The sequence below is a fragment of the Syngnathus floridae genome, chromosome 11 (genome assembly GCF_059516105.1).
Source record: "Syngnathus floridae isolate MCC-2025c chromosome 11, RoL_Sflo_1.0, whole genome shotgun sequence".
NCBI classification, from domain to species: domain Eukaryota; kingdom Metazoa; phylum Chordata; class Actinopteri; order Syngnathiformes; family Syngnathidae; genus Syngnathus; species Syngnathus floridae.
Window position 1 is genome coordinate 3746542 of NC_142423.1, and position 22303 is coordinate 3768844.

Below are 22303 nucleotides of genomic sequence, written 5' to 3' on the forward strand. Positions count from 1 at the left end.
AAAACCCAACTAATAATATATAATAATAATAATAATAATAATAACAATGATAATAATAACTTCATATATATATGTTTTAAAAAAAAGCACAGTACACAACTGCGCCACGTACATTATTTGGAGCATTATTGGTTAGTGCCACATACACACAACTGAAATCTGAAAAAAATCCATCCTCCATATGTGCATACTGGAAGCAGAGCAGCCAAGAGAAATGCTAATGGAGTGAGGAAATTAGACTTTTGGGAATTAATTTATACAACTTAATGCAATATTCATATTCGAATTTAGATTGATGGCCCATCACAGAGAACACGGTAGTGACACAATCGGGACCCTGACTGATCACGTCCTAGAAATCAAGCCATCACTTCTATTCGAATCTTAATTCTTCATCTTACTGCTTAACCCCAACCCCATCAAACACCATGGTTGTCAAACAAACGGAATTTGAAATGAGTTTTTCGAGTCAAGTGCTCGAATGTCCTTTAACGTACACGCCTACGCACACGCACAGAGGCCAGGTGAGCATATGCGTGAGAAGACAGAGCCGCAATAGCAATGTCACAGATGGCGGGACCTACAAGCATGTGTTCTCGGCGCTCAATGTCAAATCTGCTGCCCGGCGATCAATCATTCTTCTATAACGTTAAGGACAAGTGTATGTGTTCACTGCATGTGTGTTGGGGGGGGGGCATTGTGGAAAATGCATCTTTGCCTTATCTCATGACAACAGAGACAATCAATAAACTAACAGATACTCACAAGTGCGCGTGCACAAACACACACAGTCTTTATCCCTCTTATCAGACCATCTCTTTATTTTGTCTTGACTGCGTCCCTCCGTTCTCATGGCCTTCCTTTCATTGTCATCTTCTGGTCTCATGCATTGCCTTCACTACGCCGCTCTCGCCTCCAGTTTGACGTGGGCACATATGGACTGGGATGATTGCAATTTACGCTGCGCACAGTGTGTAGTGAAATTGAATTTGCTTTGAACTGATTTTCTTTGACACCGCAAATCTGTTCTGTTTTTAGGGGTGGTGGTGGGGGGGGAGCCTGCCAGCTTGGAAGGCGAGCGGAGACCCCCACCTTCCTATCAAAGATGAGTTTAGTCTGTCTCTTGCCGTGTGAGTCATCTGAGGGCTGCTGATTCTAATTATGTTATGGAGACGATGGATGAGATCAGATGTGTGTGCGTTTCACGTTGGCGTGCGTGCGCGTGTGATGATGGTGCCCGTGCTCCTTGAAAAGCCTCCGATTCAAGCAGACATAAATGCTATTGATTGTAACTGGCCTGTGATGTGTGGGATATAAAAAGCTTTTCCACCGTTCCACGGTGTAGCAGAGCGAAAACAGAGAAGGCAAGGGGAGAAGAGCGGAAAAAGAGAAGGCAAAGATAAAGAGACAGAGTGGGCTATTGAGTGTGTCCAGTAAAGGGAGGAGAGAAGGAGGCGAGAAGACGAGAAACGAGCGAGACGGGGGCAACAGTCGTTACTCTAAACTCGGATTGCAGCGAGAGGACAAATGAAGGTCGTTGATTGTTGTCTTAGCGGCGGCAATGCGGATACAAACACACGCAGAGCGGCGCGGGCACAAAAATGTCACCGTCTCCTTTTGCTGAGCTCCTTTTCCATCTGATGGGATTACGTGTAATCTGTTCTAATCGTGCCTGATGTCATGTATAAATGGGATTATATCTAACTGCTGCTCAATAACAGCAATACAACTGCTGCTGCTGCTGCTGTGGCTGCTGGGAAGCCGAGGCGATACGGCAGCACAAGCAATCAATGAGAAATCCATCCGCAACATAAACTGTGCTGCTGGCCTCAGGCTGCTCCTGAGAAGAGTCCTTCAGCTCGCACAATGGGAGCACAGAGGTATCACCTCAGGCGCTCAGCGGCATCAGTAATCACAAATGCGGCCAGGAGGTGACCGCTGCACTTACTTGACTTTTTCGCGACTTTTTCTTCTCTCCCATCATGCCCTTGCTATGTTTTAATGTCATAGATAGAGACCAGTGGTGGGAAGTAGCAAAAGCATTTAAGCTTGGATGCTCACAATCATACTCATCCACCATGTTGTCATTTGAAGGACTTATCTAAATTGTCATCTTAAGGAAACATCAACCCGGTGAATCCTTATTCAGATGCTCTTTTTTTCCCGTCGCCATACTCGAGGAAATGAGCGAAGCAGGGTTCAGTGGGAATGATGAATATTTAGTTCTTGCATGTAAATTCACACGCATGAACGCAGAGGCACACACACACATTCGCGTGCATGAACGCAGACACGCACGCACACAACACACACACACACGTGCATCCCCTGAACCCCTCATTCCCCCTTATGTCTGAATTATACATCAGTTAGCCTAATACATTTACATTCATTAATACTCCATTTCCAGCTGACTAGGTGCTTTGCAGTCCGACCGTGTACGAGAGCCTTCTGTACATGTAGAGCAGCCCATCAGGAGGACTCTTTGGAGAAACACACACTTGCAGTGTTTTAATCAAACAGTCACTCAGTCATAGGGATTAAAACAACATGAGTCACCCACTGGCAGAGTCACCCTTCGTGTGCATGTGTGTGTCTGTGTGTGTGTGTGTGTGTATGAGGGGGGGGACCGTCTTCTCTATCCTCACCTGGTCTTTGGCGATGTCGTCAGCCACTCATCATGTTTCTCAAAAGTGATGAGATACGCAGCAATCTCCTGGTGAGACAAAGGCAAGACAGAAAGGTTACTGTATATATTTTGTGTGTGTGTGTGTATGTGTGTGTCACAGGGAGATAAACCATAACAGGTATTTCCAGATGACCTGCTGATGCCCACAGAGGGTGTGCATGTGTGTGTGTGTGTGTGTGTGTGCGTCGGATTATATCGGATTGCTACGGTGAAGTCTAGGCGCTTGATTGGTCACAGAGCAGCCAGTCAGGAGACAGACATTGAGCACAAACCCTCAGGGTTAGCAACCAATCACAGCAGCAGACTCACTGATGCCTGCCTCCACTGGTGAGGAAAGGCCAACAACACGTACACACACATACACAATAGCTGAGTGAGTGCGTTAATAGGAAAAGTTTCCTTGTTCTTTGCAGTTTGGCAGCTTTGCGCCAGATAAAGTCCGCTCATAACTTGATTCCTAATTCCTCCGGCTCTCCTTTCATCTCCTCGGCCGTCCTGTTCGTACTGTTTCTTTTTCCAGGGGTAAAGCTCAGTAAGGAAAAATAAAGCAGTCATACAGGTGTATTTTAGCGAGAGTAAGGAAAAAAAAAAAAGGCTCACACAGAGAAACAACACTGCCTTTTCCCTTCACCGAGGAAAGTCTCTCCTCCTTTAAACGCTATTGTCTCTTTCCCTGTCCGTGAATTCCTTCTCACACACACTTGTTGTGCAGGCCTATGAAATGTAAATTGTCCTCTTAAGGCAATCAGTGTTTGAAATGTGGCGCAAAGCAATAGTGAAGAAGACATCAACAATTCAGCCCTTCTTCATCTGCCCCCTCAGATCATCTATCTTTCCTCCAGACCTCCTCTTCCACTTTCCCCTGTACTTGCGTGAGTGCATGCGTGCGTTTTGCTGTTATTTGTCCCTGTTTGGCACGAGAGCACTCCAGCTCCAAGCTGACCAGATGAGATGGAGGGGGGGGGGGGGGGGGGGTCAGGTGGAGCGTGCTGCCACTTAACTGTATTGTTTTTAGAATCCTCCATTCTATTACCATGCCCCAACCCCTACTGCCTCAACCCATGCATGTGTGTGCATGTATGAGGGCCAGGCTGCCATCACACCGTTAATTATTATTACCATCAATCTGCCAACTGTTAATGTCTGTCTGTGTGAGTAAGAGAAAATTGCACAGGGTCGAGCCTAGGCTGAAAAGGCGCATCCCAACACTCCCGTTCACATTTTCACCCTTTGCAAGACATGCACACACTGGCATACAAAGAGCAGCTCATTCATTTATGCATCTATTCATTAGTGGTGACAAGCAGCCACCTCTCCTCCTCCCAAGCCACTCTGCAGCAAGTCAATATGCTATACGGCCTCCACAGCTCCGGCCAGGCGCTGGGGGCTCCCCGAGTGACTGTCAGCCGGCGGGAGGAGAGAGGTGGGAAGAGCGGAGACAAGGGGCTGGCTGGGAGAGACAGAAGGATGGGAGGATTACGAAGGAGGGAGAGAGACTTGCAATTAAAGGCCCGCCCCATAAGAGCCATTAAAAAGCCAGAAACAGAGGAGTCAGCTGAAATGCCAGCCCCCCCCCCCCCCACACACACACACACGCACACGCATACACAAACGCTTCTCTCCTTCACCGCGCAAACACACACACAGACACACACACAAGCTCCACGCCCAGAGTGACACAAGTGAGACTTGAAGGTCGATCCTCCGGAAGTCACCGTTATTGTCCCGACAGACAGCCAGTGAAAGAACGCTGTGAGCATGCCTAGCGACACACTGACCCGTCAGGAATACTCAGGAAGTGTGTGTGTGCGTGTATGCGTTGCCTGTGCCAGACTCAGGGACAGAGAGGATCTTTCTCCCGGGATCTACTCTATAAACCTAGTTATTCTGCATGTCTATGTGAATCTACACAATAATGCATTCCAGCAGGCCCGGCACATGCTACCTCGCCCCGCCCCGCCCCGCCGTATTTTGATGTGTCGCTAGGAGATTGACTGGGAGAGACTGGTCGAGAGAGCTACTTAAGCAATACTGTAGCTAACAAAGTTGGGATCATGAGTGGGAAGCCAGACTGCGAGCGATGCAAGTGGGGAAATCAGCCACCCACTCAGGTCTCGAAGAGGCCATCTCCCTCCAAGAAATGGATGGCATGTACAAAAAAAAGTCCTTGCATTTGCACGCATGCAAAAGACTCACACGCAACCTCCACACACACCCGGGCCCGGGGCATATTTCCCCGGGAGGAACGAGGGGGCGGCTTGGTTGGTCGCCTACACTGCAACAGACTTATACGGCAGCGTTCCCGGGGGGGATTCCGTTTAAGGGTCTGGCCACAGGCGAGTGTCTTGTGTGAGCGTGTGTGTGTTTTGAAGTCTAATGACGAGCATCACCCTGGCAGATATCAGGGGAAAACAGAGTTGTCTGTAAACTGGAACTGTCACATCCATTCCATAGCAGCACCTCAAAGGAAGGCTGACGCTCCTTCTCGCCACACACATTATTTGGCATTGAAGTGTTTATTTTATGGAGATGGGAGGCAGCACATTGAGGTTTGCTTTTAAGTACACCCAAAGTCCATTTTTGCCTTTGTCTTGTTTACACATATAGAGCAAAGAACTGCATTAGCATTACCCTGTGGAGGTTTGCTGATGTTGCTGGTATTTGTACTCAACACCACCACCACCACTGCTGAGCACTTGCAGATAAACTTTGAAAATATCTGACAGGGATTGGTGTAGCACTAACCCCCCCCCCCCAAAAAAAAATTCCAATTCAGACTTGTTCAGCAATTTGCTCATCTGCAGATTTCACACTCTGCTTTGATATGCAAAAACACACATTGAGAGACGGATTGACGATATATGATCGATAATCCATTGAAAATCAGCCAAATAAAGAAGACAGGGGATTACTGTCACATGTACAAAACAGCCAATACTTGCCAGAAATCCCTGCAGTTCCTTCAGTGTTGCTGTCAGCCTCTTGGCAGCCTTCCAAACTATTTTGTTTTTTTTCATCCATTTTTCAGAGGCATGTCCACTTCTTGGTAATGTCAGTGTTGTGCTAAATTTTCTCTTATCAAAAATGACCGTCCTCATTGTTTCATGGTATATTCAATGCCTGGGGAATTCTTTGTACCCTTATCCAGTGATGTCTTCACAATACAATATGATGCTGGACAAGCATTGTCAGGAAAAGCACAAATGTCAGGAAAATCATTCAAGGCTGGTTTTCTTTTCTTTTTTCTTTTTTCCTGGTAACATTTTTCATTTGCCTGATGAGACCAGCTTTATCCGAAGAGGACGTGCACACATTGTCTCCGAAAAGAAAAAAGAAATGATTGATAGTGGTATGAAAAATAAACATTTTTATTCTGCTATTTTTTGTTATTTCCAAAAACCTAGATATTGAGGGACTTTTTTTATAACCACTCACGTACTAATTCTCATGCGACCTTGAAACTCACCAATGGCAACGGCTTTTTTTCCCCTAAAAGCTCACAACTCAGGACTGCGTTATAAGACCTAGAACTAAACAGTCCAAGTTATGTTCCACTTCCCGCTGACGTTAATGATTCTATGTTGGTTGTAAACCAGCCCAATAATGTCTTGTTTGCACTCTATTCCTCTGGCCTGGTTAATTAATATGTGAAGCTCTTAAACCGAAAGATAGGCAGACATTGAATTACGACATGGATCATTTTGTTCTGTTCTCGCCGCACAATTAAAATTTCATCAAGGCTATTGTACACCAGAGCAATAATGTGTAGTTTGTATTATATTCCCAAACTGCCGTCCTCGCCACTGTTTGTTAGTTCCAACAGCCTCTATATTACCTCCACTGGCTAATACAGCTGCTTAATGCTGTTTCCATAACAACTGTTGCAAAGCCCCTGATCAGAATTCCTCTCAAGCTTTCCTTGTGTTTATCATATAAACACCTAATCAGGCACCGGGCAGCATGCACGCACGCACACACGCACACACACACACACACACACACGCGTGCATAGTCATGCACTCGTTGTATACACAAGCGGACAAACCGTCTGCGTGTTAACCCCCAGGCCTCATTTTGATTTTTCTTCTTTCAGCTTGTTTGTAGCTGTTTTTTTTTTGCCGCATCATTCATTTTGAAGATGTACTTTTAATTCGTTTTTGCTTCTTTTACTGCATATGTTTATTAGTTCTTGTCGTGAATAAAAAAAAGGTTAATTTGAGTTTGTTTGCACAAGGCAGGCTGTGAACCAACCTGAAAAATTAACATCCTATATATTATCACCCATTTTCTTACAGTACTAATGGTAAAGTCTTTCTATAGCCAGCAGCGAGAGTTTCCTCTTCTTAAATTAAAATTTAATTTTTCTCCATGGTCAGCAGCGGGTATCTCCACTTCTTGAAATCAAAATTGCATCATTAATTTGCTTCTTTGTTGTGCAATAAGCCATTAAATGTTTCTTTTGGAAACTAAGAATACAACATAAAATTGGTCCCTGGTTCAAAATGTAATGAATGATGTAATCAAAAGCAGCATTTCCAAGTGTTACATCCTCGAATGAACGCTTCTAACCCATACGCTACGATTGCAACTCAATAAACAAAAGTGGCCACAACGGGGCTCAAAAGATGCAATCTGACGTATGCGTTATATTTTGATATAAATTTTAAAATCAAACACAAATCCACACTCTACATTTGCATTGACGGAGCCAAATCCCCCCCCGCCCAAAAAAATAAATGGCCATCATAAAGCAGATAAGTTTAAAAGTTGCCTGTGTTGACGCGCTTTGGAATGCAGCATGCGCACACCTTCGCCATTTAGCGTTTTCCAGTCACTGGAGGATGAAACGTGACCTTCAGCTGGGGCTCACCCCTGTCACCCGCTTGGCGGGAGTCACGCGCATCACATTCATCATGCGGCAAGAGAGATGAATATATACACAACACGGTGAGCGTGTCATTACTAATGCATGCTGGGATACACAGGTCTTCGGCAACGTACGGGCACGGGAGGTCTCGGAAGAATCCACGTCGTGGCTTCTGTCCGCCCAAGTGACAGCTTTATGGTGACATTGTCACTCTTCCCTTCTCCGGCTCTCCTTTTGTCCAGACCTCTTTACCTTTCGCCCGTCCCACTGTCCCGTTTGCCTTTCATCACCCCACGGTGAAGTTTGCTGCACTCACTCTCTGCACAGAAAGTAGCTCCAACTTTTTGAGCAGAGACCTAAGCGCACAGGAGAGGCCGCCCTAATCTACCCGGGGAACATCAATCAAGATTCTCTTACGCAGCTTCTCTCTCCTCATCCTTCTATGCAGTATTTGCATTTGAGGAGAACAACCTCCCCATCTCTCCCCGCAGTGGGGGATGAACACATCAAAGACGGCAACAGGTGTGTGGTGTCAAACACAATGCCAAGACCCCTGCTGTGCCGGGGGGCTTCTTGAATAAAGACTGTCAGACTCCTCAAAATTTCCTCACTAAGTCAAGCAGGAGAGTGCGGGCACAGTCAGACACGTAGGTTTGAAAGTCAAAAATGATGGATGGCTGTTTGGCAGCGGGAGGCGGTTGCGGCGAAGGGCTTTGGATGAAAAGGTCTCCAGCGGTTATGTTAACCCCCAGACGCGTCATCTCAGGGTGAGGCCCTCTGAGGCGGTTGCCAGTGCCGACGCTATTGTTATCCGGCGCGCTTGGGAGAATGAAAGAAAAAAAATAGGGTGGCACACGCTCTCATTGGCATAAATACTTGTTTACAACAAGACACAAATTGGCACCCTGTCAGTCAGTCTCTGGCTTCCTCTCTCTCCTCTAACCCTTTGACTGTGTTTCCCTTTCTGTTTGTCTCTCCCGTCCTGGCTGTGTGCTGCTGAGCGTAATACAACACTCCCCGGTTCAACCCTCTCTCATTACCATATTCTAATTACATTCGTTAAGGGGAGCATTTGGGAGTTTAATGAATACATTTGAAAGATGGCTCTCTGCTGTGATCCTTGGGTTTGTCCGCTCGACCGGCTTCCTATAGATGCGCGCTCGGCTGGGCGAAACGGTAAAACGTACAACCGACCGACCGCCAGAGCTCACGTGGCGGCCGGCGTCGGGCAGCTCAAAAATCAATGCCGCTCGTCTCTGACAAATAAAGATTTCATGTCGTTTGTGTGTTGTTGTGTGGGGAAAAACTTGCCTCTCCCCCATGCTGAAGCTATGCATATTTAATTATCCTCAGGCCTCAAAAACAAACTAGGAAAGACAAGCGCCATTATATAGATATACAGTACAAGTACCTCGAGTTTATCTCCTCTTCTTCCAACAAGCCGGGCGGCTGCACGCAGCGAGCGTGGCGGGAGGGGTAAAAGCAATCATAAGGAAAAGCTAACATTGCAGGTTATCAAGCTAGTTCTGCCGACTGACTCGTACTCGGCGCGGTGCGTCTTTGCCAAGGACGAATCCTTGTGCTTGAACTGAATAGAGCGTTACTATGCCCCCCCCCCCCCCCCCGCGCTCATCCTTTCACTCCACTGAAAAACGCGATAAACCTTTCACACTTCCAATTCTGATGATTTCCAGCTTGTGGAATCGCTGTCACTTTTATATCAGCAATAACACTTTATGACGGTAATGTTTATCACTGTCTAAATACATCATTTTTTAATCCCGGAATACTAATTTGCTCGACTTGTTGACTTTAACCACAAATCAGGAGTCAGCACAATCTGTGCATTGTTTGATGTTTGTTTGGATGAAAGCGCCCCCCCGATGACAAGTTGTAATGATCCCACTGCGGACAAATGCATACGCAGTCAGAAATGATGTTCTACAAACATATGCAAGGGCATAAATACTTGGAAATGTAAAGTACACATCTGAAAGGACTCCTCTCAGCTGCAAGAGCGGTCGCTGCGTGCACGGTGATGATGCACTGCACAAAGTAGAGCCCGGTGTCATCACCCTCTCTTAAAGTACTGTGATTCATGCAGTGGGTGTCAAAGTGTGCTAGCTATCTTTAAACATGATGTAAGATACACGTATATAAATAAAGAATTGGCGGCTTGTGTAAAGAAAGCAACACTCTGACTGTCAGACAGGAGGAGTGGGGCCCGCTTCTTACTGTATCATCGCCGTCACGACCTTTGTTTGCTTAAATCCACTTCTTTTCTTTTCATCCATTAAATGAAATTCATAGTTGTTAAACAGCCAGATAATAATTGCTCTAATTTAATGCACTTTTAGAGACTAAAAAAGGAGTCGGACATCAGTTATATCCTGCCGGGGTAACTTTCCGCCTCGTAGGAACTGCAATGGTGTGTGGCTTTTGAATTCCGCTTGCACGTTGAGAGCAGCCGTTTAACACTAATATTGACGCCGCTCTTGCCGATTGGATAATGTTAAGACTTTTTGGAGCTACAAAATCCACAACATATAGCGCAGATGCTGCCAACCGGCCGCAGTGATATGCAGCCCTGCCACTTTATAATTGTAGTGCCTCCTTTTCTTTGAGCAAAACAAAGATTTTGTGGACAAACTATTTACCCGTCAAAGACAGGAATAAATCACTTCCCTGTCATTTTGGCCAAGATACAAATTAGATGCTCTCATTTGGAAATGTGTTTATCAATCTCCCACCCACCTACCGCTTTATACGATATAGTCAAAATTTAAATATATGCACCACTCGTATGCAAATGCGCTATCGGTGTCATTCGAGAAGTTCTTCTTCCTTAGAGAACAAGATGATGGATATTTTATTACAGCTGAGCTAGTCTTAGACTAATGACACTGCAGGAATACAATTCAGACCTGGTACACAGCTAATATCCAACAAGCACACACGCGTGTGCTCATGCACACACACACACGCACACGTACGCGTGCACACACACACACACACACACACACACACACACACACACACACACACACACACACACACACACACACACACACACACACTGTTTAATCCCTGAGGAATCAGTGAAATTTGATTACACTGACTGTTACAAACACCCTCGGTATGGGAGTAGACATTTCATACATCAGCATGAGGGAGGAGGAAGAGGGAGGAAGAGGGAGGACAGAGATGGGCAGACTAAGAAATATGTGATACCAAGTAGAATGGCCATTTGATGGGAGAACACTCTGGACAAATACTGGGTGTCTCCTGAGTGGAAGCGTTCAGATATCGCCAACAAAATTGAAAACGGCCACACTACACAAACACAATATTTCACCCTGCGAGTAAACATGGGAAACAATATATTTACAATCCATCTAAATATGGGCTCCATTCCTGGGATAGTGTTGGGAGAACGAGTTAGTCACAGTAGCAAAAGATACTCTCCACCTTACTGTGTGTTTAGTTTGGAAAACAGGATGTTGTTGTTGTTTTTTTTTTTTTTCATATCCAGCTGTCCTTCACTGTCCTTTAGCGGATACAGAGATCAGCAGATTACTGAAGGTGACGGCTCCATGTATGCGCCTCACGCCACAGTAAAGCAATGTTGGTTCGCTGTAAAAAAAAAAAAAAAAAAAAGAAAAAACAAACGCTAACACGTTGACGCATGTATAGATGGATGACAAACGAGGGTGGAAATGAGTTATGTCGCAACAAACAGCACCCGAGCGAGCCGTAGATATCATCCAAATATGTGAGCTGTATACTGATGACATCAGAACATTGATTGGATGCTGAGTAAGCTGTAATCTTTCATTGCTTTTCTGTCTTTGATCTCTCCTCTATTGAGTATTTTGGACCAAGACAAATAGTGCCTCATGCATCCCCAATGAGCTGGACCATGTGTGCTTTGCTTTAGTTCTAATTCTGAGAGCGATGGCGATGATATCACGTGGGGTTCAACTCCAGATATGAATAATAGTCCTGCTGCTCATTTTAAAAATGATGTTCAAGGTCACAGGGAATCTGGAGCCTATCCCAGCTGATTTAAGGTGAGAGGAAGGGTGCACACTGGACTCATCATTAGTCTTAGTGAACTAATAATAGCAACAACAATTTTTCATATTTAATAATTGACACTGACCTGCACAAACTGCATTGATTTCATATGCTTTTGTTTGTATGGAGTCCATCTTTACAAACTACAGTTTTGTATTTTCAGATTCTCTGTAGTCATAAAAACAAACAGCTGTGCTTTTTATCGTTTGCCATTAAAATTAACTTGGAGTCGGACAACCACTAACATGATCTAACAAGCCTCTATTGAACTGACTAAACAAAAATGTCACCAAAAGTACATTATACTGAAATAATGACATTTTTGTCTCAATTGACTTTGCTTTGGGTCGTCTGTGATTTTACTTTTATCCATCACATCACACGCTAACCCTACCAATGAATGTAGAAAGTTATTAAAGTTGTAAAGTGTTCTGGACAAAGTTGTACCCAACCCACACACTGAGCAGGTACTCAGAATGAGAGCATAATGATGTCACGCACACATTTGAATGTTTTATCTGTCTCCCATGAATTAAATCTAATTTACACAGGACTTAGATAATACAGAGGTTGTATGTGGGGACATTACGGATACAAAACGGATTGTAGCCACTGAATAGTCTGACTTCTCATTACGGCACACTGCTGGACATTTTTTTTTCCGGTGGGTGGTTGGGCTCAGAGTCTAACAGGGACCTGAATCACAAAGTTGCACACACGCGCAGGTACACACAAGGTTCACGCACAACACCCACACACTCGCAGTCACACATTCCCACGGTTTAATATATCTCTGTGTCTCCAGTTAACAATATTTTGTGTCAAATTAAAGCAGGCAAGATAAATAGGGGGTCTGCGCCACATGGAGAAAATAGAGCAGGAGCAGAATGTGAGGGAGGGGAGGGGGGGGGGGAGTGGTGAACGGTGAATCCCAGCCCCTTGTGGACTGCAGTGAGAACCGCTGAAACACGGATCCAAACAATCTGTGAAACCCCATTAACACATTTCAGTGAGCAGTCGCATTTAAGGCACGTGGGTTAATTACACATGCCGACAAGGAAATTGCACCTATGAATTTAATTAATCTAATGACTGTTTTATTTATTTTTTTTGGTTTATTTATTTGCATTGCAGCTGAATTTGGTTTCGGTTGCCAGTTGGGTCAACAGGGCAGAGACAATGTTTGAAGTTGGAGGAGAAATAGAAAGTCAAAACAGATACAAGCTGACGCCGGGTGTTAATTGGGCTATGTGTGACTCACACGCACAGCGAAAGAGCAAGAGAGAGAGAGAGAGAAGGAGATGGAGAGATAGAGACTAAGAAGAGGGAGTCAGAGAGCCTGGAGGACTAATTAGTGATTATAACTTGGCGCTCTCCAAACATAAAATATTTCTCAACCTAAAAGACAGAGGAATGATTAAAAATAAAAGAATTGGAATCAACATAAGGAGCTGGGGAACACACGATGGGTTTGTGCACAGGCTGTGTGCGCATGCGTGTGTGTATATGTCTGTGTGTTTGCATGTCAGTGTTTCGGCTTCTATGCCCTCTCATTAAATTGTGCTTTACTCTGGTAAACGGTAACAGCAGAGTTCTCAATGTCAACTGGAGAGGTTGGCGCTATGGGCACGCTCTGGGAAACACACACACATATACGCGCACGCGCACACACACACACAAGCGTGTACTGACAGAAATACTATGAATCCTACCGGTGCATGAACAGCACATCCATTTTATTCTAAAAATGAACATTTCTGTAAGTTTCCAAAAAGCACGCTTCTTTTATCTCGGCTCCGACACGGCTGACAAAATGGAGTGTGTCAGCTTCTGGCGGCCTCGTGCCAGAGTGAGTCGGACATTAGCAAGTCTCGCATCAAAGTCATAAATCAAGGACACCCTTCAAAACAGCAGAGGCCCCGAAAACTGCTTGTCTGCTCCCCGGTATCATTCTGACTTTCCATAATGGATCCGTAGCACTTTTCCACAGTCTGCTAGCTGACATTTAATACCATCCCTCAGGTGTAAATTATTTCTGAGACATATCTTCCGCCATGTCTTACCTGTGTGAGGAGAATAGAACCTATCGCTGCAAATACACGACGGATTACAATAAATGCATATTTAATTTGCGGCATCGCTTTAATGGCTTACAAACAACGGTGATGACAAAAATTAAAATTAGCTACACGTGCAAACGCAGTTTTTGGCAGCAGACAAGGTTTATAAGATCAGAGCCTAGAGTGCACAGAGGCGCACACTACTTTTGTCCTTCATCAGCTGTTTTTCTTTTTTATGTGTCGTACATGTTCGGCATTACAATCACACTTCTTTACCAGATGTCTCTCTTATCACTTCCGATGTACTGCGCAATCATGGACTCCATTTGTGTCACACTTGCACCATCGATCACGCCATTAGCACAACTACACACGCGCACGCACGCACGCACACACACATGGTTGCCATAGCAACACACACAGTAAATGGGGCAGTCGTCTTAAATATATATGCTTTTTGATCTTCTCATTCAAGCTATCATCTCGGTGTCACCCATGGGACGAGATCCCTCCATTTGGTCACACCGAGACCAGCGTATCCATTGGAAATGTTCACCAATTAAACCATGAATATTTCATTTCAAGTCATTTACAGACAAATCACGCTAGTTTGTTTTTGCGGCCAGAGTTATGTAGTGACGTAAAAAATGTTGGCACGGTATGGATGTCGTTTATGCTTCGCACTCCTCGGTGTCATTTTGACGGTCAGTTACCTTGAATCATTGCCTTTGCGTGTCCTTGCCTTTTCTTTAATCGCGGCAACACATTTTATTCATCCAGTATTTCTATTCATTTTAAAAGGCTAAAACTTAATGTTACTAAGCATTAAGTCATACAGTTCAACATTATTGAGCATGTGTTTTAAGGCTATTATCCAATCATTCAGTGATGATGATCCAAGAAGGGTATTATTGATGAAGATCACGGATCAAATGTTGGAAGAATAAATACACGAGGTCGGCTGATATAATTGAGTCACCAGCAGCTCATTCTCTATTTAATGTCGGTTGCCACACCAGCAAAGAGCCACGGTCAAGCACGGATCGTTTGCCGCACAGAGATGTCTCCACGCGTAATGTAAGTGTGCTGCATTTCAAGAGAATGAGAGAAGCCGCTTTGATTAGTGGGAGAAGGAGTTGGCTGTGTTCACACCCACAACGGCACAAACCTTTTTTTTTTTATGTGCTGGCTTGCTTGCGTGCGTCTGCAAAATTAGTAACACCCGGTCAGATTTACGCAGCCAGACTTGCCAGTCACAAAAATAGAGCCTTAAAATATTGCCTGTAAATTTAATGGAGGTTTTAAAATTTTGATTGTAATTAAAATGTTAATTTAATCCTATAGGTTATAAATTGTTTTGAAATTTGAACAAATCCCAAATGAGTGTGTTTGCACTTTTAAATGACTTGTTTCTCCATAGCAATAACAAAGCTCCACCAGAGTACAAAATGATTTTGAACGGCGATGATGAATCAATAACATGTATTTACTCGTCAAAAAAATGCACCCAACACAAATGAAACAAGTCAAAACAGAGTAATAAAGGGTAATATTTTTCGCTGTGTAGGACAGCAACTGCAGGCACGGCACATAACAAATGTTAGCGTTAGCAAAATATGAATATGAAATAGTTTGTGGCAATGACAAAGATACTATACTACACGTACCACATACTTATTTCAACGTTTGATTCATTTAGTGAGTAGTCGCTTCACGTTCATAATCCCAACAGTATTTTACGTGTCAGTATTACAAAGTTTGTCGGGCTTATTTTGTATCTCAACAACCAATTTACTGCAATCGAACAAGTTATTGCCTACGGATGAAAAAATAGTCTTTATTATCATCCGTCCACCTGAGTATGGTTTTGTTATCTAAAACTAGTCTATAGTCTATTACCACGGACAGATACACATACACCCCCAATCTATTATTGAACAAAAGGCTGACGCCTCCACTCAGCCCTTTGGGGAGGAATCCATCCCTCCATCCCAGAATAATTTCACACACCAGTAGATACACAAAAGAGAGAGAGAGAGAGAGGGAGCAAGGCAAGGGAAGGAGGAGAGGCAAAGGACAGAGAGCAGAAGGAGGAGTGGACGGAGTAAAAATGAACGGGGGTTTCAGCTCAGTGCTTGTGGGAGGCCAAGGTGTCAGGGGGAGCCATGCGTGACAAAACAGAGATCAGAGGATCATATGGCATCGCGCACACGAGCAAAGAAACAAATGCGCCACACACACAGATGCCGCACACACACACTTTGTGAAGCGTACGCATACCAAGGAAAAGGTGAGAATAAGGACATATCTGGTGATTGCATGACTGGCGCAGCTTTATCAGAGACATGAGATCCGAATGGTAATCTCTTTCTCCACACACGCGTGTGCGCACGGTAACGAGGGAAATCATATTGCACTTCTCTATGGAGTCATTAATAAAAAGCATGTAGATCTTCACTAAAACAGTGGGTGATGACATACCATACAAATGATGTCCTATGCTGCATCGGCATACATACGCTGTGTTGGTAATGGGGATCATTTTTATCATACAGCACATCACTAATCCTCATGAGCAGCACCTGCTCAAAATAAATTGTTGTTTGGCTCGGTCAAGACTCACGGACACGCCATTAGGTACACCTGCAGAATCCATCCATTCATTTTTAATAATGCTCTTTCTCCTTTAGTTCACACTGCGGGTGACCTGAAGCTTACAATTGCCGACTTTGAGCGACTGCTTGCCGATCAATCACAGTGCACAGAGAGACAAACAATCATTCAAAGTCAGGTTCATAATTTAGAGCACAGGCCTACTGGCCTGCTGTGTTTACGAGCTTTACTATGTGTTTACCCGGACTTTTCTCTCCATGCCAATGATACACAAAAGAGACACACACACACCCACACACACACGCGGAAAAAGAGCAATTGTATTCTTCCAAGTAAAGCAGGAAAAGCCACACATTCACCGCCTCAGTGAATATATTACCATCTTTCCTCTAAGTCTGGCCTCAAGTGGTGTTCTGGACGACACTGATGTGGTGACAAGCCCACTTACCTGAACTAGCAATGAGGAGAATATATCTACCACACACAATGGGACCGGGTCACTCAGAGTTCACTGCTACAAGGGCAATTTTTATATTTCAGTTTTGTTTTTGCACTAGTTCACACATTGAAGCTAGGTGGCACAAGAAATGGCAGATTCCAAGTTTGCTGCTAAAAGAATGGATGGTGGTAAAAGGCACTGGCACAAAATCTAAGCGTGAACTCACTGAATAATACGCGAGATCCATTTTTGTGTCTTTTTCATGTATATTCATTTTAATGTAGAAAAAAATATATTTTACTATATTTGGTGGGAATAAAAAGGCCATTATTTTGTTAAAGATTAAGATTTTTTTATTGACTACGATTGGTTGGATATTTTTAGTGGCACTCTTTTACAATTTAACACTTAGACGATACTGGAGCGCTGAATGTTGTAGATGATGCAGATGTTATTTTCAGTCCTGATTTCCATATGTGGCACAAAACGCTTAATGTCAACAGTAACGGCGAAGAAAATCTGTTTTTGTTGCAGGAGCAACAAGATAATCCGGCTCAATCATCCAGAGCTGCGCGCAGGTGAGGCAAACACACGTTGAAGCATGCAGAGCAGTACACACGGATCAGGACAGGAGCAACCCGAGCACACGCGGCTCGCTAGCCCAATGAAAGCACAAGAAGCACAATGGTGTCTTTAAATATGCAGCAAACTTTGCCTGCATGGAAGAGGAGCTTTGAAGGAATTCACTGAGGAATGCCGAACCTCCCCCTGAACTGAGCCTGTGCCTCCTCAGCAGAGAAAGAGAGAGAGAGCGGAAGGAGAGGCAATGAGAGCTGTTGATAGAAAAGACGATGACGCAGGAGTGTAAATTCTCTGCTGTACACAAGCGGCTTCCTCAAAAATACACCTGTCTCATTCCAATCCCATGACAGAATATTTCCTCCCCCTTCAGGCGACGCAATTGTTTTGATGTGATGTTATCACCGGTCTTGTCTCCGATTACTTTGTGTTGTGCAGCACAGCTTTTTATTCCCACCATATGGCCATCATGTTGGCACGGCACCATGTGTCATCAATCCAATTACGTCACACTCTGCCCCGGTGGCTGCTTGCAACCCGTTAGCAGAGCAAAATAAAATCAAATGTCAATTAGAAATTAGAATAAAATCTCAAAGTGTTTAGTAAATAAAAACTGCCCTGATTGTTATGATTCCACACCTGCATCCCGCTGACATTTCTCCTGACGTGGCCCAGTCACATGATGAATTTTGTAATTGGCTTCGGTCCCACGAGTAATCCGAAAAATGTCAGCCTCTAATGGAGGGGACTCGATTTTGAGTTGGGTATACATGGGAGAGGGTGCTCTGCTTGGCGCTGCTTTAACCTTACCAGTCGTGCTCATGTGGTTACTCATACACACACACACACACACGCACGACCTATTCACGTGAGCCCATTCGGTGTTGTTGCTTAACTCACAGTATGACCTTCATTGAGATGGATTGCATGAGAAATGTAATGACTTTCCTCAGAGAAAAACCACAAGCTAAATCAGCTTCGCATTGCATAATAATGCCGGACTTGGTAATCAATAACACAAACACACAAACACTCATCCATAATGGAGTGCTCAGCCTGCACATAGAGAAATTGTCCCGACAGAGGCCAACCGCATCGCCATGGATGTCGCAAACCACCAGTGTCGAGCGGTGCAGTGAATACACAAGTGGTGATTACATGAGATCCATTTCCACTTTCTTTCGCTAAGATCTTTATACTGTCGCAAAATGCGAGTCTGTGAAGATCCAAATTATTGGCCATTTTGTGTTTAAGATGACTGGAAAAAGCATACGGCACTTATTAGAAGAGCAAAACTTTAAACAAAACTTTCTTATTAGGAGAACAGTATAGGTGGTCAGGGTTGCCCATGTGGGGTAGGGAAATGGCTCTGTAGGCGTTCTTGATATTTGTGTATATTGAGTCGAGTATATATTATTGCCCCCTGGTGTAAATTTCAAATGCTGATGGAATCCATGGATGCATAATGAGAACCGGAATTAGCATCTGAGAGGCGCCACAGTCATTCCAGTTAAAGTTGTTTAAAGGACATGAAGCAAAAAAAAAAGTTTGGCATCTGCTATAAAATCACCCCATGTCCTGTAATTGGGGTGAGGGGGGAATCAATACAGAGTCTAAAAAAATAAAATCCGGCATAGCAATTTAGCAGCCCAACGTCTTGGTTGTGTAATATTAAAGAAGGGTTGCTTTAGATAATCTAGGTATGATTTTTTTTTCTTAATGGGGAAACCCTGAAATCTAGTTCACTATGTGAGCTGAAACTTCATCGGCATCCTTCACTGTATAAAAATCTGCGGGAGCTCTGTCCTATTTACTCTACTAAGAATTCACACATTTGGAGCTGACTAATGAGGTGAGAAAAAAATAACACACGATGATCAAATCCTCAAGGTGCTTGGTCACTGTTTTTGTTGTTTACTCATCACACAGAGATTTTCATTGTTCAGTCTTCCTTTTGTTTTGTCGGCTACGTTACACACAGTATCTAAGCCACCGTTTACACACAAGGCAAAAAAGAGCCTAAAATAGCATGCGTTTAACGGCGTCTATGGTTGCCTAGTAACAATGTTGAGATAACGTCTTTTTTTTTCTTCTGACCCATGGTTCATTCCATTCGCGGGATGAAAACGCCATGGATGAAAATTGGCACAATACAGCTTGGCTCGGCTCTCCTCGTCTCGGTTTGGGGCGGTTGGTGTCAGAACGAGACACGCTACCGTAAACGAGGGAGAATGAGCGTATTTTGTGTTTACTTCACGGCATGGAGCTGAGGAGACCAAAATAAGTCAAGCGGAGGCTAAGAGCAGCTAGAGAGCTGGCCGCTGCAGCAAAGTGGAGACTGTGGAGTATAACGTCTGACACAGTGACAGTCTGGCTAAGCCAAAATTAAATTCCATTCTGGTCGCAGATGATTGCGGGAAAGAGGGAACAGTAATATGTATATAAAAATCTGTGTATAATTGACGGCCATTAAAATACGTTGGCAGTAGAAAAAAAAATGATTTTATCAATTATATATTTTTAAAATGAATCTGCCGATTAATCAGTAACCTGTATTGGTCAGACTAAAAAAAACCCTACGTAAATAATATATGATAATATGATAAAAAAATTGAATTAATATGTATTGCAAATTGTATATGCTCAAATTATTCTTCACATACAACTGGACAACACTGAGAAAAACCAAGTGGGTGCCAATTTGCATTTCTAGAAATAGTACCTGCTTTTGTCAATGAAAAAATGTAAACAGTAAGTAGAGCCACGGCAAGCTGAGCAGGTACCGCACAAGCAGAATTAAAAGTCGGTCTCAAAAGCCTTTGTGTTCTTTGTACAGTCCCCGTCAACCCTGTTGGGGTTACAAAGCTACATTGTATGACAAAATCAATGCCATTTTAGTGCTGAGCTTGAGTTTGTGTGTTTATTTTCTTCCCTCGTGTCACAGTTTTAGGTTTATATAATGACAAACGACCCTCATGTTTGTTTACCCCCTCTTCATGCAGCCCTCGTGGTGACTTCAGCCAGAAATGAGTCACCAGCCAAAACAGTGAGTTCATCTCACTGTCACGCATATTTCCCTCACCAGTGTGTCACATTCTCACCTCGTTAGTGTTCCAACGATGGCGCTCTTTGGGCAGAGAGGAACATTTCGGCAGACACTCAAGTAGCTTCTTAGGAAGGTAGATTTTCAACTGGCCGGGCTCACCTGCAACGAGGGGAGAGCAGGGTCAAGATAACGCAATGGATTACTAAGAATTACAAAAGAAGACACATTTTTTAGATGTTTGGAGGGAGGTGAATCCAAACGGGTTCTCAAAGACTTCGATCCACTGGTTGTTTTTTATTCAAGGCATCTCATTTTTGTTTATTGATGCCGACATGTTTCTCAGACAGCTGCATATTGCACGTCAACCTCCATCCATCCGTCTGTCCGTGCATCTGTCCATCCTTCTATCCATCCCTCTTTCTTTGTAACTACATTTTTTTATGGATTTTAAAGCTGTTTTGTCAGTATTTCCATTTTTTTTCATTATGCCTTACCTTGTTCAGTACTTCAAATTAAGTAACCTAATTATAAAAGGCGCCAATCCATCCCCTTATGCATGTTTTTGGGAGTAGTTCTCTGGGCTTTTATTTAAAAAGGACAACAAAAATCCATAATAAGCAGACATCCTTGAAAGCAATTTAAAGCAAATTATCTTTTGATCCATTTAAGAAAAATAAATAAATGACAGATCACTGTTAGTAAGAGTGCTAGGTTGCATTCAAATAACAGTCGATAGTTGTTTTAATAGCGTTAAATGATTTTAAGCAAGTGATTTGGTACAATTGTTTGTTCAAACCATCTGAAGGACATAAGAAGCTGATTGTGCTAAAACGGCTTAATCCATTATAATACTGCAATGTTTTTTTTTTAATAATGAGAAAAACAAATTACAAAAAGTTAGCTAAAATCAATGAGAAAAAATACGTCTGAGGGGGATCGTTGTTTTTTATTTTTACCTTATTAATACTTTAGGAGAACACACGCACATTGCAGTGCACACTAGAATGTCCACCATTTTAATCTTCATTTAGGGGCTGATGCTTGTTATGATGTATCGAATTGTATGGTGGGGCTGCTAATTTTATAGGCGCGGCATTGAGTCAAAGCATGAAATGCACATAAGGGAGTGGCAGAATATTTCACTTTGGACTCTAAATGGCACCGCACACATAAAATCCGAGGCCCACACCGATACAGATTTGGTTGTAGAGCGCTCCATTATCATACATTATGAGTTCATTTGGTTGGAAACAATCATGTACAATTGCAAGTGTGTGTCTCTCACTCTCTTTTATAGTGGTGCTGCTCTACAGTGTGTTTTGGGTCATGAGAGGAGACTTGTGATCGTCTTCTAAAGGAGCTCGAGAGCAAATTACACTCATCGAGTGAAAGCAAATCAGTTACATTTGGTGAAGATGACGACAATGATGATTATGATGAGAGTGATGTGCAAATCCCGTAAATAAACCTCCAAAGACAGTAGGTGACCTAAATCCAATTGAAAAAATTGGGGCCGGAGGCCGTGTACGGGAGAGGCCCTCGCCATCAAACCACTTTGAAGCACATTTGGGCAAATATTGCCTAGTCAAGCTGTTCTATGCGGAGAGACTCATTTTCAAAGAAGACTGAACACTGTAATAAAACCCATAGGTGCTTTATCTCAGTCTATTTTTATTTAACATTACAAAAACGTTTTTTGCAGGAGCCACGTTTTATTTCCACTTTAAAACAACCTGCTGCTATAAACTCAACAGGACAAAAATTTAGAGAACCGTGGAAGCGTAACGGTTACACGCATTGTTAGGTAATGTAACGCAAAAAGTCTTGTCCGCCCTTATAACTGCAGAGAAGCTAACAATTGTTTCAGCCGTTGTTTATGGCATCTGCTGACAGTTACTAATACATCAAATATTGATAGTGGTGAAGATTTTTA

The 22303-nt window shown here is 43.5% G+C and overlaps 1 protein-coding gene across 2 annotated transcripts in view; it reads right to left on the reverse strand.

The window, feature by feature from the left end:
- LOC148390376 (calmodulin-binding transcription activator 1-like) overlaps positions 1–22303 on the reverse strand; it is a 50246-nt gene that overhangs the window by 20620 nt on the left and 7323 nt on the right. For both annotated transcript variants that reach the window (XM_088389433.1, XM_088389432.1), the window contains exons 3-4: positions 20426–20529; positions 2649–2716 (exon numbers count right to left, since the gene is read on the reverse strand). In XM_088389433.1, coding sequence (XP_088245559.1) covers positions 2649–2716; positions 20426–20529 — 172 coding nt within the window. The remainder of the gene's footprint in view (positions 1–2648; positions 2717–20425; positions 20530–22303) is intronic.